General features: G+C 37.8%; 1 protein-coding gene across 1 annotated transcript in view; it reads right to left on the bottom strand.

The window, feature by feature from the left end:
* The window catches only part of dbf4b (DBF4B-CDC7 kinase regulatory subunit), a 38,496-nt gene that overhangs the window by 7,664 nt on the left and 12,899 nt on the right, over nt 1-17,933 (bottom strand). The window contains exons 4-8 of the mRNA XM_077205881.1: nt 6,022-6,072; nt 5,328-5,394; nt 1,438-1,487; nt 1,313-1,349; nt 1,131-1,176 (exon numbers count right to left, since the gene is read on the bottom strand). Of these exons, the coding sequence (XP_077061996.1) occupies nt 1,131-1,176; nt 1,313-1,349; nt 1,438-1,487; nt 5,328-5,394; nt 6,022-6,072 (251 nt within the window). The remainder of the gene's footprint in view (nt 1-1,130; nt 1,177-1,312; nt 1,350-1,437; nt 1,488-5,327; nt 5,395-6,021; nt 6,073-17,933) is intronic.

The raw sequence follows: 17,933 nt of genomic DNA, 5'->3' as shown, positions 1-17,933 counted from the left end.
TTTGTGTAAACACAAAATTTGTCATTATGGGCCACATCCAAAAATATATGGGCCCAAATCTGCAAAATGATTCAATTAAATCTTTTGATAACTTTTTGTCAGCAGTAAAATCAATACCACTGATATAGCATTGACAGGAACCCACTGCAAGAACACATCAAGTTTCACATCATGTCAGTATGTAGAAATTACATGCAGCTAAATAATGAAAATTTAAGAACATTTCTTGGTGGTTTTTTTTTTGTTGCTGAGGACAGTAAAATGATATGCTACTTCATCTGACTATATGTCATTGTAGTCTTTATGTTGATGTAATATGTACAGAATAATGTATAATGTATAATATGCGCTTAATCACCCATATCCATCAGGATCTAGTATATGTAGGATCAATGTCTGTAGCAGTAGCAGCGCTAAACACAATAGATATTTTCATTAGCCAAGAGCTGCCCTGTGCACACAGATACTCTGCAGGGGAGGGAAGGGATACCTTTCAGACTGGCCTCAGGGTGGCCCTTAGGATGCGCCGTGCATTTTGATAATTAACTTTACTAAAACTGCAGTGACCTGAACTGAAACATTAGCCTTGTTAATGGGGCTGCATGGGGACCAAAAAAGGTTTCACAATGCAAACAGTCAAATATACCTAACTGTGTATATTAAAAACAGAGTTATTGGAATATTAAAGATAAAGATATATTAAAATAATCTAATAAAACTAAAATCTGACAAAAGACAACCCACTAATTTAACTAGAGACACTGGCTGTGATTGGAATAAAATAATAGTACTCATAACATTTCTGCAGTTCAGTATGATCTATTAAAAACACTGTATGATCTAAAAAAAAAATAAAAAAAAATAAAAAACAACTGTACACAGACAGGACTTGACATTGCATTTCCAAAGTCTTGAAAGAACCAAAAGTGATATCAGCCATGATGACAGACATCATCTTGACTCATTATTTTATTACAGTAAAAGAGGCTGAAACAACCCCTATAATATTTCAGTTAACATTTAAAAAAATATATATATTAATTAGGTACAATATAAAAGTATAAAGTACCTAAAATAACATCTAAACTGAAAATAGGGTTAAGAGAATAAGACTGACGGCTAAAACTCACCGACTGAAGTCTTCCACTTTCACATAAGGACCCTTCAAGACTCCAGCTGTGTGAAGACACTCAGTATTATCACTCCACAGCATATGCCACCTCTACACTCAGGTGTGCAAAAAATATTAAAGCTAGTCTTATATTTACTTTAGAACAATTACAACAAGTACATGTTTATGTAGTTTACAAACCTTTAACATGAGGAGCTGTAAGTTTGCTGCTTTTTTTCTGTTTGGAAAGAAAGTGTGTGAAATCAGTTGTGCGAATAAAAAACTCATGTTTGACAGTAAACAATAAATTAAGTACAGTACATTACCTTAGCTGTCCTCATTTTCTGATTCAGATGATTGATAAACTTTAGAAATTCTGTCATTTAAGTTAAAGAAAAAAAACAAAGTACAGTCATAAGAAAATAAGGTGCTTCTAACTCATCTCATAGCTTAATTCAATAATAGGGGTTCACAATATAATCCTGTGAGTACATATTAGTAGTGGTCGGCCGATATATCGCCAATGCCGATATTTGGCATTTTTTAAAGATCGGCAGATACGTTTTTCTGATTGGCCGATTTGTTGGAAGTGGGACTTTTATTTTGACGGCGCTCCAGACTTTTTTTGACGGGCGGCACCAAGAACACCAGCGCCTGAGAAGAGAAGGGCAGCGCCTGATCACACAGCGCTCATCACTTTCTCTGTCTTCATTAGTTTACGATCTCTGTCAGTAATATTTAATACTTTGTTAGACATAACTGGTAAACAAAGAAAGTAAATGGTATGCGAAAAAGTAAAGTGTTGCTTTTATATTATTTCTAACAGAAAAGGCAAACAATCAGGCTAAAATACTTTATCATTTACCGTCAACATTCAGCAAATGCGCATCTACATCATTTAAACAAATCTCTGAATATCTAATAAACATTTAATTTCACAAACCTTGCAGATTTAATCGAATCCAGATGTGATATCTTGTGAACTTGAAGTGTGCATTTGTAGCCTGCATAAACGTGTTACTGTGAGTGACGGTAGGTCCGTGCGAAGTGAGTGAATGCGAACAGAAGATCAGCTTCACAGGCAACATGACATCATGACTTTGCGTAAACATACACGCCACTTTCAAGTCAAGTGGCGTGTTATCTATACGCATTTTGAGCTATCCGCGTGTATGTCCACGCCAAAATCTTTTGCGTGTATGTCTACGCCATAAATGTCCGAGTGATTCCGCGTGTATGTGTACGCCGTTAAATGTCCGAGCGAAACGAAGCAAAATCTATATCTACATCTGTGGAGCGATCTTTTTTTTCCTTGGGGTTGGGGTAGGTCATATATCTATATATACATAATACAGTAATATAACGTTAAGTCAAAGGCGTTGATAAACACGCTGAAAAGCGATTATGCGTGTTGATAGCACGCCAAAAATGGAAATACGAATTGGCGTGTCATACATACGCCATTTCATGAAATCAGTCTGTCACAGGAGACACGAACGAAAAACTTTAAATCCTTCATTTTAAAATATGCTGTGCTATATCCAGTAGCCCAGTGTCATATCATTTTCACTGTGTGCTGTATGTAAAATTAGCGTTAACTTGTCTTTATTTGAAGAAATATGATTACCAATGCGCACAAAATTACCAGATTACTGAGTGCCCTGTCACAGTGTTTACTTCTTTTATTCACATATTCATATATTTTTAAACAATTGTACAATCTAAAGTATAAGCATGTTTATTTTAAGGCTTTGTTTTGTAATTTATTAAATATTGATTAAAAGAAAAGTAAAGTGTGTACCGGTATATATATATATATATATATATATATATATACACACATACATATATAAATAAATACCCGCTTTATATCGGCCATTCTGCTGTATTCTGCTGACACAGAAAGAAATTTCTGAACATATAGGCTGTTCCCAGAGTGCTGTATCAAGGCACCTCGGTGGGAAGTCTGTGGGAAGGAAAAAGTGTGGCAAAAAACGCTGCACAACGAGAAGAGGTGACCGGACCCTGAGGAAGATTGTGGAGAAGGACCGATTCCAGACCTTGGGGGACCTGCGGAAGCAGTGGACTGAGTCTGGAGTAGAAACATCCAGAGCCACCGTGCACAGGCGTGTGCAGGAAATGGGCTACAGGTGCTGCATTCCCCAGGTCAAGCCACTTTTGAACCAGAAACAGCGGCAGAAGCGCCTGACCTGGGCTACAGAGAAGCAGCACTGGACTGTTGCTCAGTGGTCCAAAGTACTTTTTTTCGGATTAAGCGAATTTTGCATGTCATTCGGAAATCAAGGTGCCATGCTGCTTCTTCACATGTCTTTTGATCAGGAGATTCAGTACTCTTTTAAAAGAGGCCTAATAACGCCCCCTACCGTATAACAGTGAAAACACGGGAAGCCGGACATCTTTCAATTGCAGGGATTGCAGAGATTGAACAAAGCACCAAATAAATGAAACTTAAAACTAGACAAGAAAAAAATATGAACAATTCAGACAAACTAATTAATATTAAGATGAAATCTTGTTAAACATGCCTAGTTTACTTTTTCAGCTGTACAATGTAGCAGAGTGACCACTGGTACATAAAAAAAAAAACAGCTCAATTCATCTGACTACAGCCAACACAACCTGCTGTGAAGCCAGTGGGATTAAATAATGAGGTATCTATGCAGTGTGTGAGTGTGTACATGTTTTTATATCCCAGTGGGGACATAAACCTGAATGCACACAGACTTATGGGGACTCGTGTCACTGTGGGGACCTAAATTGAGGTACACAAGCTTATAAATCATACAGAATGAGTTTTTTTGAAAATGTATAAATACAGAAAGTTGTGTGTGAAATGGGTAGGTTTAGGGGTCGGGTTAGTGTAAGGAGACAGAATATATAGTTTGTACAGTATTAAAACCATTATGTCTATGGAGAGTCCCCACAAATATAGTGGACCAGACTGTCGGTGTGTGTGTGTGTGTGTGTGTGTGTGTGTGTGTGTGTGTGTGTGTGTGTGTGTGTGTGTGTGCGTGTCCTGGCATTCCCTAGATTCTCTACATTGTCAACTTTCGTGAAAACATATCTCAAATATACAGTGGTACATTAAAGTTTTTTTTGTGCTTGACGGACTTGTTTTGCTGTTGCACCCACACATTGCAAACGACATTCTAAAAATGCTGCGCTCAAGTTAAAACAAGTTCAACTTGCGTCTCATTACCTTGTGTTATTTCCCATTCCACTGCCACAGACGCATTCTTTATGAACAGCCGCTTAACACTAGCGATGTGTTCTACGTTACGGTCCTTCATTGAGCGAGTCACAGCAGGACATCGCCTCAGCAACTTCACACGTGTGAAGCGCCACAGAGTGCTGAAGTTATGACATCACTTTGTAGGCCAAAACGCGGAAGTAAGTTCCCTCCGGTTCCCTCGCCCTAAAGTCTATGGGTTTTTTGAATGTTTTTTTTTTTTTTTAAATAAGGTCTGTGGTTAACAAAGCCTCTAAATATTTTCACGTTTTGATCTATGACATAAAACACACCTGTTATAACCTGCTTGTGGTTTTTTAAACTTTATTGTGTCTGCTTGTGGTTTTTTAAAATGTATATAGGCTTCAAAAATGTATACATTTTGGATTAACTTGTAAAGATTATCTTGATAGACAAAACGTGTAAGGGTCACAACTCTTTGTTGAACTCAGATCTTATTTTTTGCGATTTTCCAAAAGTCTATGAGGAAAATGCATAGCTTTTCGATCGATGGAACCCATGCGCCGCTAACTTCCGAGTTGTCCTACAAAGTGACGTCATAACTTCAGCACTCTATATACAGTCATTTCCCTAAACAGCCACAGGTCAAATTTTCCACCACTCTATATACAGGCATTTCCCTAAACAGCCACAGGTCAAATTTTCCACCAAAGTAAAGAGCTTATTAATTACGAAAACGGATATTTATTTATGCTAATTATTACTTTATTTCAGTATAAAGTTAGTTTTAGTTTTTCAGTAAGTGTTTTTAGCTTCGTTTAGTTTTTCATTTATTATGAATTTTTAATTTTATTTCAGTTTACGAAAATGTTTTTTGACCAATAGTTTTAGTCTTAGTTTCAGTTTTCGTTTACGAAAATGGTGTGAACATGGCCTAAAAATAGCCTGTGTGACTGATATACATATTGTCAAGTGCACACTGGGAGCAGTTACATGAAAGGATACCATCTACACTGCAGACCTTGACTCCCCATGAGCGAGCATTAGCCAGCACACTGCTCCGATACTTCTCCTGCAACAACAACAAACATTCAACTGTCAACAACAATAACACTGGCTTATTCTGATGACACACAAAAAACCTGGCTGTCCTTCAGGTTTTTTTTATTACACTAGTCATGTTTTGAAACATCAAAAAATGTACTGGCTACCAGACATTTGGTACAAAATTCAGGTGGGTTCAAAAGGCAGAGACCACTATAGTAAATGTTCTTATATTTAGCTTTTCCCACTAACTTGATACAATTATTTTTCATTAGAAATAACACATAGTTATGATGATCAGTATTACAATCTGAGTATTGAAAAACTGTGAATTTGAAAATGTATTGGTATAAGGTGTCCCCCTTCTAGCTTTAATGACAACAGCAAAATCTGATGAAAATGTTTCCTAGCATGACTGAATAGAAGCAAGAAAATCTGACTGTCTGTCCAAGCCAGAATACATGGTCACATCACAAATTGACCTATTGTCACATCATTGTTTCATATTTTTCAAATGCTAATATTTTATATAATGAAGATTATGAAGGATTAACTTTGAGATGACAAGTAGGTCCAAATGCACGCATTGCATTAATGTAAAATTAATGTAAAATGAAGAAGGATTTCCTACACATAAATTCAGGTGTGGACTTACATTGCTGTGGATGGCTTTTTCCAGTAACGCTCTTCCACGACTGCCACAAACCTTGAGGTGAAAAGACATTTTAAAAGTCATTATTAGCTACTAAACATTCCTGTGCAAACTTTGAGCTTTCATATGCTCTATGGAAATTTGACAATGGTGAATGTGGCCGAAAAACAATACGTTTATAAAAAGCGACCTTGGGAGGAATCAGGATTCAATGCGTTTTAATTTCATCCATGTTGATTATATGAAAAGTGAACAGCATGAGCAGGACCGTACTCTGGGTTTTATAAATACCGAGAATCGAGATCCTTGCTAAAGGGATCTTGCTAGGGAAATATCATTGGTGCTTGTGTTGTTAAATTGAGCTTATATTTTCCACTGTAAATAGCAAAGAACATGTATACGTGTTAAATAGGAATACATTGTAATAATCTTAATCTCATGGGCACAGTATGCAACACCTGCTCTTCCTCTCTCATCTCAATCACATTCTCCTTCTCCATTCTTATCCTTCTCGCAGTCTCCTAATCCTTACCTTCCCAAAGCTGAGCTTTGATTGATGCATTGTTTGTGAACTGATTGTTTCTGTTACTCGTTTAGTTACTCGAAGGCCAGACTCGCACTATGACCGTTAACGTGAAGCGTCATGCTGGAATTCGTGCTCGGCTTTGATTTTCTTTTTCATATTGCCTGGGAAAACAAGCGAGAGTTGCGACGGCGTCGCTCTTTATTTGGGCGCACTTTTCGCGCATTACATTTAAAGGGGCATTCAGCAACTATTTCAACTTAATAAAACCGTTTAGAAATCATCTGGATGGTTTAATAACCTGTTCTGGTGAGAATTGTGATTTTCCCCGCTCCTCCCAGCGTTCCCAGGCGGAACCAACCAACATGGGGACTAACGTCCCGTTAAGTTGGAAATAGGACGTTTTGTGAAAAGCGAGAACGAACGAGAAACACAAACTGCTTTACGGTAATTCGACAAACACACACGCCGCCCTCAATGTGTATGATGTATTACTCACCTCGGTAGACATAGCTCCACATGATAAAGTTAGCCGGCTCTGATAATAATAAATGCACATGAGCAGCGGTTGAAATGGGGAGGAGGGTGCCGCAAGTGAGTTTTTTATGACATTGTTGTGAAATATACGCCTCACAGCTGTAGGGGTAGCTCGTTGAGAAAACATGCGACAACAAAAGTGAAAATCAGCGAAGAAATAGCCGAATGCCCCTTTAATATAACGAACGTGTGCGCAAACGTGTGAACGGCCCCTAAAGCAGCTCAAAATATGAATTCGGTGATCGTGGCGATATGCATTGCAACACCAAAGTAGAGTTAACATTAGGCAATTATTTCACAACCTTCATTTGCACTTATCCTGATCTCGGGGACCTCAATGGTGGGCCCTGGGCATGAGTAAGATGGGATTATATATCGGGAGACATATGGAGTAGGCTATATATGATCCTATTACATATAGCCGTTACAGTATTATAAATTCAGACGTTCATGATATAAAAAAAATAACATATTAGAATAACTTTTAAAATGGAGAGAACACGGAGCAGTTTTTCCGTGAGTGGGTATGGAAAACCCGGAGTGGATCATGCGCGGAGTGATAACAGATCGCTTAGAGTGGAGATCGGAACGTGCTTTCACTCCACTCCAGGCTTTGATCACATCCCCCTCAGCAAGATGAATACACCTTAAAGACCTATTCAAACTAAAATTAAGACATTTATTAAACTATTTGAGAAATGTAAGCATATTTACGGCCTTAAAATTATGAAAAGTAAAGTTAAGATATAAGGTTACGGGTGAACCCTGATATTGACGGAAATCCGTCGTAAACTCTCTTCAATTAACGGAAATCCGTCGTAGTGACGGAGAACTTTAATCCCTGTGAATAAAAATTATTTTAACAAATCAGTTTGAATGAATTATTCATAAACACTTTTCATTACTAGATGATTAAAGTTTTTGAATGAATCTCTTGAATGAATAAGTCAATGCCAAATACATTTTTTTAACAGTCACTTGTCGCCACCTAACAATGGCGTAACAATGACAACAATAATGATAACATACATTTGTTATTTGAAGCACCAAGTTACTTTCAAAAGGTAATTTACTCTATTTTGAACGCTACCATAGGCACCAGTGTTTGTATCCGAACTATAAGTACTTCTGTGATCATTTGAATATTTGTAACAGAAATAACGAAAATACTGTGTGGTTAAAAAGACTGTCTATGATCATTCAAATGGAGTCATTCATAAATGAATGCGACGAGACAAGATACGTTTTTATGTATGACATATTAACAATGGAAACAAGACTGAATGTGTGCATATTTTTAAATAAAATATTATTTACAAAGAGTTTAAATGGATTACCTCACTACTAGGCTAGAATTAGACCTGGAACAACTTTTACCATTTCTTGTTTATTCCCTTACATCCCTTTTAATCCTTTAATTTCTTAAATAAAAAAATAAAAAAAATTTAAAATCAATACGATTCTTAAAGGTTGTATCCTTTAAGAATCAGCCAATCAGATGCGTTAAAATAAATACAATGAGTTCCTGTGCTGAAGATGTGTTTTGCGCGAGCTCACCGTCACAGAGTTCTACGATTTTCGCAAACCTGTCATTATTATTGGCAATAAACTTAAGATGCAAATAAGAGATTCTCGGGAATGTATTTGATATTCTTGATGCTGCTCTGATGCACTCCATTATGCACCGCTCTGTTTGTTTTCATGATGACTAAAAGTTCAGCGGTCTAACATTAGCTCATCGATGTCAAAATTATTAAAGAAGCCGGGGTTTACCGTTCACAGAAGGATGTTAACAGTGAACGAATACCTGGTAAAATGTAAGTAGCGCCACATGTTGCTTTTCAACTTGTCAGGAGTGTAGATTTCGAACTCCTCGTCAGTTGTTGTTGCTGTAGGCGTTGGCGCGGCCATTGTTTTGATATACAAAATAGGCGCTGCGCTAACCAGGACACCTAACGTCACCTACATGAGCCCAAATTACCAATAATTGCATTGCTAATGAGTACGTGATTCACAACTTCACCAGGCCTGAAAAAGCCTTGGAATCTGAATTGAAAACAATGGTTACAAGCAAAAACATTTACAAAAAATAATGCCCATAACAGGTTCGAATATTAAAGGCTGCCTAATATTCGTTCGAATATCATTATTTTTTTAAATATTCGAATTCTATTAGAATAACGAAGTTCGGAGTCAAATCCCTAATGATCAGACTCCAAGGTAAAATCTTTACCAATGAGATAATACTTCAGAGTATCTAATACCCACTTAATAGCCGGTGCCTCTTTCTCCACAGTAGAATATCTGACCTCACGGGGAGCAATTTCCTACTAATATACTGCACCGGCCTTCGATTTTCACTGTCCCCTTGCAGCAGGACAGCTTCCGTTTGCACTGTGAAAGGAATGTCAAAGTTAGGGCTACACTGGCCCCTGACACAAACAGCCCTTGAGATCTTGAAAGGCCGTTACACACTCAGGCGTCCACACAACCTTTTGGGGGCTACCCTTCTGAGTGAGGTCAGTGAGCTCGGGTGGAAAAGTTAGGAATAAAACGTCTGTACCAGCCAACGAAACCTAAAAAGGACCTCACTCGCTTTTTGGACGTTGGAGGTGGACAAGAACGCACTGCCTCCACTTTGTCCACTTGAGGTTTAATTACCCCACCCCCCAGCACATATCTCAAATAAGACACTTCAGGCTTTGCCAAATGACATTTAGTGGCGTTAACCACAGGCCCAGCATCATGGATTCTGGAGAATACAGCTGACAGGTGCTCCAGATTAGGGCTGAACGATTAATTTTATTTGCGATAATATCGCGATATGATGAAATGCAATTCTGTAACCGCTAAAGCTGCGATTACACTGGTCATGTGACACGCGAGAGAAAAGCAGTCTGTAAATCAAGCATCAACTTGGCACGCTACGCATAGGTCTGGCATACAGGAAAGAACAGTTTATTTTTTATGTATGTGATATTGTGTTATTTATTCTCTCTCCAACAATTCTGGATTGATTCAGAGAATTTCAGAATTGAATCTGAGCTTAGTTTTTAAACACACATGCGTGATGACGCTGCGCGTGCTTTAGAAACAACCGTATTCTGCTTGCTTCTAATTTCTCTCTCTCTGACACACACACACACACACACACGACACCGCTCGAACCTTCCGAAAAATAAGCTTTCATAAAGTTCGGGGTTTAAGCGAATTACAAGGACAGTCGCGGGCTTCATTGCACAAGTTTTTTCAGCTTTGATGTTACTCTTGCAGTACGCAGACCCGTCGCTATGGGCGGGCCATAGGGGGCCGGGCCCGCCCCAAAAAATGCTTGTGCCCCCCCACTTGAGGCACAGACAATTTAATTTTAATATTATCATAGTTGCTAATTTTGTGTTACATTCTTTATCAACTGCAACAGCCTATCACGGACTTACTGAAAATAACGTTAGGCTACGTATGTGATGTACAACTAAGCCGCTCAACAGTTACCGCGCATTTTTGAAAGCTGTTTCAAAACGAGGTTTTCGCGGCATACTGAGATGGTGCTTGATGCAGAGCCAAATGAGAGTAGGTAGAGCTCGAGCTCCCCCTTTTCTGGAGCTCCAGCTCCACCTCGCTAAATTTAGTGGGCGGGGTTCGCTGCAGCATCCAATGGGAGGAACTAGAGCTCTATTTTTTACAGTCTATGGCTCACCCTCGCTGGATCTAGTGGACAGAACATGACGCGCTATCAAGCCTGTTAATGTTAGTGCGAGTTTCACCCGTGATGAAAGGACAAGTTTGTTTTGATGCGCAAGATGCTGGCAAACATAATATTGTATTTTTCTCTAATATTTGTCATAATTATGATAAATTATAAAATTATTTATCGTTTCTGTGACAAACGCGTAAACACTTAAGAACATTGCTCACACTATGTGTGCGTGTTTCTAAAAACTGTTGAAACTTTGTATATATGTATTATTTTCTCTTTATTAAGATGAACAGTTTCGTTGTTTTCCTCACTTTTAAAGCCGCTTTGGACAAAAGCGTCTGCTACATGATTATGTAAATTACTAGACTTAAAAGGCAATGTGAAAGCTTACTATCTGTGCACCCGTTTATTTTTTGTCCACCGCAGTAACGCGTGTTATTTGTGTGAATTAATCTAAATCATCTGATTAATTCATGAAATAAAAAATAATAAGACTAGGTTACCTAATCTGCCCTTTTTGTACGTAAATGTAAAAGCATAGGCTACTCCAACAGGCCAGTTGTAATTTTTTTCTTTTTATATTGTAAATTAAAATGGAATATTGACTGTAATATTGGATAGACTCAACCTTCATGTGATAGGCTATGCATTAAACTATTTTAATGAAATGGAAACAAGCAGTCCAGTATGACAACCAGCCATGTGACTTCCCACACTAGAGGAAAAACAAGATAACAAATGTGCTCTGAGATTAGTGAGGCATCCACTCCACATTTTAATGGTATAATAAGATGAAATAATACATTTTATGAATATAACATTGAAGTACACACTTCACATAACATTGTAATATTTTACAAAACTCAATCAATATTTATTTACATAGTACTCCCACTGGTAGATTCAAGTTCAAGTTGATTTTATTTATACAGCACATTTTATAACAGCCACTGACTGACCTTAGTGCTTTACAGAACTACAAAATTAAAAAAATTAAAAGAGAATAATACCTGCATAACAGCACAGCACAGATAAGTGCAGCAAAGCTAAGAGCAGCCTTAAACAGGAGTAGCAAAAACATTATCGAACTTAAAATATAAAATAAGAAAACAGATATCGCTTGATCTCACAAGATTCACAAGTGAGGGTTGTGTAAACAAGACACACAGATTTTTCTTCGGTCTCGTACTTCCAGCAAGAAAACTTCCATGTCCTCTTCTCTTTGAAAAATGAATAGGAAGGGAGCCCAAATTTCTTCTTCATATGCTTCACCTTCATAACGCATGGAGTTTAAAAACAAGTCCCGCATTGTGATAGCCAACAAAGCATCATCCATCTTCATCCTTAAGATCTTTCTATAGATATATCTATAACAAATGAAACTCGTTGACTAACAGAGTATTTATTTTGTTCATTTGTGTTAAATAAAAATCGAGCTGGCGCTGAAATATGTTGCTTTTGAAATCATGCTGAGTGCTCGTAGTCGATGCTGCTGCGCGAAAGTTAACCTGCGCGGCCCCGCACACTCCAGTGAGGTGAAGCTGGAGCTCCAGCGAGGGGAAGAGCTGGAGCTCCAGCTCCTCCCATTTGGCTCTGCATTGAGTACCACTTGGGCATACTCGCTTCAGTTCCTTCCGAGTGGAAGAATACTTCGATGAGGAGGTTCTGCTCGGAGAAACGCCGCCTCCCGCTGTACTGACAGGAGGGACTGGAGAGAGGACAGCGCTGCCTCCACTCAAAGTACCGGAAGATTCAAAGTCTCTGTGCGAGTGTATGTGCGTGCGTGTGTATGTCTCATGGCAATGCATATCTCTCTGTTGACTGCTTTAAAATGCAATGTTTGAGAGATGCTTCTGGTGTTACATCTAATATGTTGTAAGTGTTTTATGGATATTCATAACATTGCTTCTATGTAATGTGGTGTAGGCTATAGGTGACCTGGTCATATTGCGGTTGGTTATATGTTTAAAAGTGATGATTACGTGCTGCGCGACGAGTTGATTATTATAAATATACGTAGGCTGTAGGCTAATAATAATTGTGCCCCCCCATGCATTTCACATGCCCCCCTCAAGACTGAGGTCTGGTGACGGGTCTGGCAGTGCGCGGTCTTGGCCGCCGGAATTTTTCTTACAAATGCTCCACAAAGGCATTATGTCTTTTGGAATGCAGTTGGCTTATATATTAACTTATGAAAATCACTGAGAAAGCTGCTATATATATGAAATATACATATATATATATATACATGTATATTTACACATGTAATTAAATACATATTTTAAGTATTATTAAGATTAATTCATAAGAAAAAAATTAGATCGGACCATGAGCTGCCTAAAGATTCCCATCCCTCCTGTAAAATGATTTATTGCTTGTCTTTGTCGACTAATACAGAAGGTAAAGAACTTAAAGTAATCGCATAATAAATTGCAATCGGAATATTGGTTAAAAAAAATTCACAATTAGATTATTTTCCATAATCGTTCAGCCCTAGGGTCTTCCCATGACGAGCTGTAAACAACCACATCATCAATGTAGGCTGTTGCAAAGTCTGCAAAGTCCTCAGTACCTCTCAGTACACAGTCCATAGTCCTCTGTAAAGACTATTATGGATTTTTGAAAATGTTGACTTATGTAGTGTTTAACATAGCTCTAACGGAAATGAAAACATCCTGCAAAGGTTTAAATCTGAAAGAACACCATATATAAAGTTATTGTCTTTCAAAAGTAGGAGTAGATTCCGAGTCAATGGAATGAATCGTTTTTCAAACGAGTCATAAGCCGTTTCGTTGTGACGTCAAGACAAAACATTAGCATATTGCCTGCCCATTCATTGCGCGCAGACACCAGGGAAAACTTGAACCTCAAACACTGCAGCTGATTCCTGTGGACACTGGATAGCATCACGTCGAGAAGATGCGGTGCTCTAGTTTTTTAGCCAGTTTTCTTTTCACTGCCCAAGGACGAGCATGTGAAGAATCAGTGGTTAAAATTCATCTTTACCATGATACCACAGAAGTATAATTTTAAACTTTTTCTGTGTTCCCTTTATATTACTGACGACTGCTTCTCAAATCTCGGAGTTCAATGCAGGATTCGCAAACCGCTTGCTCTTGAAAGATGGGGTCCAAAATACTTAGTTTTTAGTTTTATATTGTGTTGGTCTCCTGCTAACAGGTTAACTCACATTATTACTGTCATACTGAAATACTTCTGCTAATCAGTTGTGGGCCATTATTATCTATAACTGTGTCTATTAATGTAGTTTGTCTGTCGTTCTCACTACTTTGAGCTAAATTTGTTTTCAGTTATTTCAAAATCAGTTATTCACGCTAGAGCTCAGCATATGTATGGACTGTTATTGATACAGTTTCCACATGTTTACCACATTAAATAAGAAAAATAGCTACTCACTAAATAAATAAGTACAAGTAAAATAATTGGTTTGTTGATGGACATGCACTTGTTAAAGCTGATGGTGACGAATTACATTTGCAACAGTTGAACCTCAAACTGAGTAGTGCATCACTGAGAAACGTCCTTCACGAGTTGTCCTTGCGATGGAGGTTCGGGTTGAATAACTAGTTCTTTCAATGTTTCATCATCGGACTCGCGATCGCATTGATATGGTAAAATCGAGTCATTGTTTGTTACTGTGTTTAGTTTACGGTGTAGGAAGCCTCAGGACACGCAGAGCTGACGTTGTTATGGCAATGGGCGTTTTTGTTTTCGACGTAAGCTGTACACAGTAGACCAATCACAACAGACTGAGCTGTCTGGCCAATCAGAACAGAGTAGCTCGCGGAAAGGAGGGATTTAGAGAGATCTGATGAGTCGTTTGAGAATCATTGAAAATGTGGTGATGTGCAAATGTATATTATGAGAAAATGAAAAAGTTTTTTGACCTTTGATGCATGTAAACCTGTTGTAGGAGACTCCAAAACAACATTAGGTAACTTTAAAATACCATAATGGGGCACTTTAATGTTATTTTAAGGTGGGGTAGGATTAAATGAACGGCAAAACTCAGCATTTTGTTCACGTAGCCCCTCTGTCACCTCACATATTTGAGAACCACTGAATAACTCATTTATGATGTATGGATGCGCTTTTTGTATTGTATGGATGGACTTCAAAATCTAAGGCCCTGTTTACACCTGGTATTAAAATGTGTTTGTCAATCCGCTCACAAGTTAAACACAGGTGTAAACGGGGTCTAAAACGTTTTGAGCTTATCCACTTTTGACCACTTCCAGAGATAAGTGAAAACGCATTCAACCGGATTGCTTTTGTAGTGTAGCTACGGATTGCTTTCATGTGGCCGAATTTGTTTGAACAACCACAAAACCACAATTGTGATCCAATCGATCAAAACGCATCTTAATACCAGGTGTAAACAGGGCCTAAGATAACATTCACTCCCATTATAAAGCTTGGAAGAGCCAGGATATTTTTTAATATGGTCTAACTCTGATTGTGTTTGGCTGAAAGAAAAAAGTCATATACACTAGGGGTCGCCCGATATGTGATTTTCAGGGCCGATGCCGATACCGATTATTACAGATCAAGTAGACCGATAACCGATATTTTGAACCGATAGTCTGGTCGGTTCTGATAGCCTGTGTCTGGTGTAAAAATTAAGAACAACAAAGGGTTTTGACAAATACTTTCTTTAAATGATTTTAAACATCTTTAAATCTGAGAACTATTAATAATAAAATTATTGCTACTACTACTACTACTATCAATAATAATAATAATAATAATAATAATAATTACATTTTAGCAATCAAAAAGCATTTCTAATTAATTGAAATCAAACTTATTAAATTTATTTACAGTTTAACAAAAATTACATTTTTAGGGCCCTATGAAAAACCATGTGATAATCGAATCCAGATTAAGTTATCTCAATACAATATTTCAACTTTCCACATCCACCCCAGCCCATTTACCTTCAGGAGTCAGAAGTACCGTGACTAGGCAACTGTAGCTAACGTTATTGTCCTCGCTTATGAACTCAGTCAGACGGTGGGCCGCACGAGTGGAAGTGGGATCGAGCGGGATTCTTTATTGATGCTGATTTTCAGTCTCTTTTTAATCATAGGCCTTACGCATCTATCAATCACCCTCGCTTGCTATTTTGGGCATTAACCCAGCGCTATGATAGGTCAAACTCTTCTTCTTTTGCTGTTGCTTGATTTGAGGACTGCGCGTGAACGGGGAGGCGCGTCACCAGGTTTTTGAGTAGTTTAGAGTGACAAATCGTACTAGCGTACTCTAAGGTCAAAATGTGTATCCGCTACGCAAAATGCATACAGGTTGGCAGGTCTGCAACCTTTAAAATGACTTAAAAATACAAATAGGTAACACTTTACAATATGGTTCATTAGTTAACTACCTTAGTTAACATACTAAGCATGAACAATAGTACTTCTACAGCATTCATTAATCTTATTTAATATTAATTTCAACATTTACTAATACATTATTAAAATAAAAGGTTGTATTTGTTAACATTAATGTACTGTGAACTAACATGAACAAAAAATGAAACTAACATTAACAAAGATTAATAAATACAGTTACAAATGTATTGTTCTTTGTTAGTTCATGTTGGTTAATACATTACCTAATGTTAACTAATGAACCTTAATGTAAAGTGTTACCAAAATGTATAATAACAAGCAATAATTATTTGTTCAAATAAAGTATCAAAGTAATCATATGGGTTTTATTGAACAACGCTGTTAAAATACACCATGTAAAATAAATGATATAAACTAATATAAACATAACTTATGTACATTACATAAAAACAAATATTCACAGAGAGCGCCAACTGCTTGGTTACACTAAGGCATGTTCAAATCCTTGATTAATATTGGCCAAACAAAATTTAATTCAAATGTCAAGTTAATCTTTAATATTTGGTCACTTTTGTACGATAGAAATGCAAAAGCTGTTGTAATTTCTTGAACAAAAACATGTGCACATCGAAAAAATGCAAACTCAGTGCAAGGGTTAAACTTATTTTGAAATTGCGATGAACAACAATTTGCATACATTTCAGAAAGATATTTATGTATTCCCCTGTGTTGGCGTAGATTTATAAATGAGTAGCGCTACGAATTTTGTGAAATGGCTCACACTGCGTGCAGATGAACATTATAAGCAGACAAACTCACAGCACGCAGAGATGGAGTTCGAGAAACCCGAGACGCTGAGACTCATATAAATGATGACAGTGCAAGTATGAAACACGCGTCAGAGGTTTTGCGTTCCAGCACATGCAGAGATTAAGGGCCTGTCCCAATACCTCCCCTTAACCTAGATTTCTGCCCTAACCCTTGTTTTTGCGCGTTCTCGTGTAGGGGTAGGGTGTCCCAATACTCTAAAGAGCAAGGGGGAGTGCTATTCTCCCCTTAAAATCAACCCTCAAACCATAGTGCGGTCCGATGCAGGCTTAAAACGAAGTGGAAGATGAAATTACCCAGGATACCTTGCGGACTCAGCAAGCTAAATGTTTTTAAACAAGATGGCGGACACCGCTGGAAAGGAAGAATTGAAGTATATTTTCAAAAATAAGCATGTTAAAATTTCTAAATATGTTGGAATATGTTAGTTTGATGCACATCCAATGGACTGTTAAGTTTTGAACACTAATGTTAGAAAATATTTCACAAAGCTATCTATCCGACGATGTTCATGATATCTGCCTAGTGCTTCGAGAGAGTCTGCCCATCAAATATACATCTGATCTGGTTCATCTAATTTTATTTTCGATTTTGGATTCCAAGGATTATAAAAAGATGTGAGGTAAAACTATTAAAAACTAGCCGCGTTCGTCTAACGTTAGTGCTTCATCTTTTTCTTCACAGCACGCTGAGAAATGACAGCGCGCTGTGAAGAAAAAAGATGAAGCTCTCCCTAACGTTAAACCCAAACTGCACTGAGCACAATCAGTGATTGTTGTAAAATTGCTAATTCTAAATTGCGGGAGGTGTTTGACTGTAAAAAGTGCTATTATAAGCACAATGATCTGCGAACGTTGACCCTGTTCCCATGGCGGCGAGCGCTCGGAAACGGACTGCAACTAGACAAGCGAACTATATTTTGGGTTTCATGTGCGCGTCTAAACGATTAAATACAGAC

The sequence above is a fragment of the Siphateles boraxobius genome, unplaced genomic scaffold, assembly GCF_051911475.1.
Source record: "Siphateles boraxobius isolate OS27281-9 unplaced genomic scaffold, OSU_SipBor_1 55, whole genome shotgun sequence".
NCBI classification, from domain to species: Eukaryota; Metazoa; Chordata; class Actinopteri; order Cypriniformes; family Leuciscidae; genus Siphateles; species Siphateles boraxobius.
Note: the sequence above shows the minus strand (reverse complement) of the source record. Positions and strands in the feature narration are given on the sequence as shown.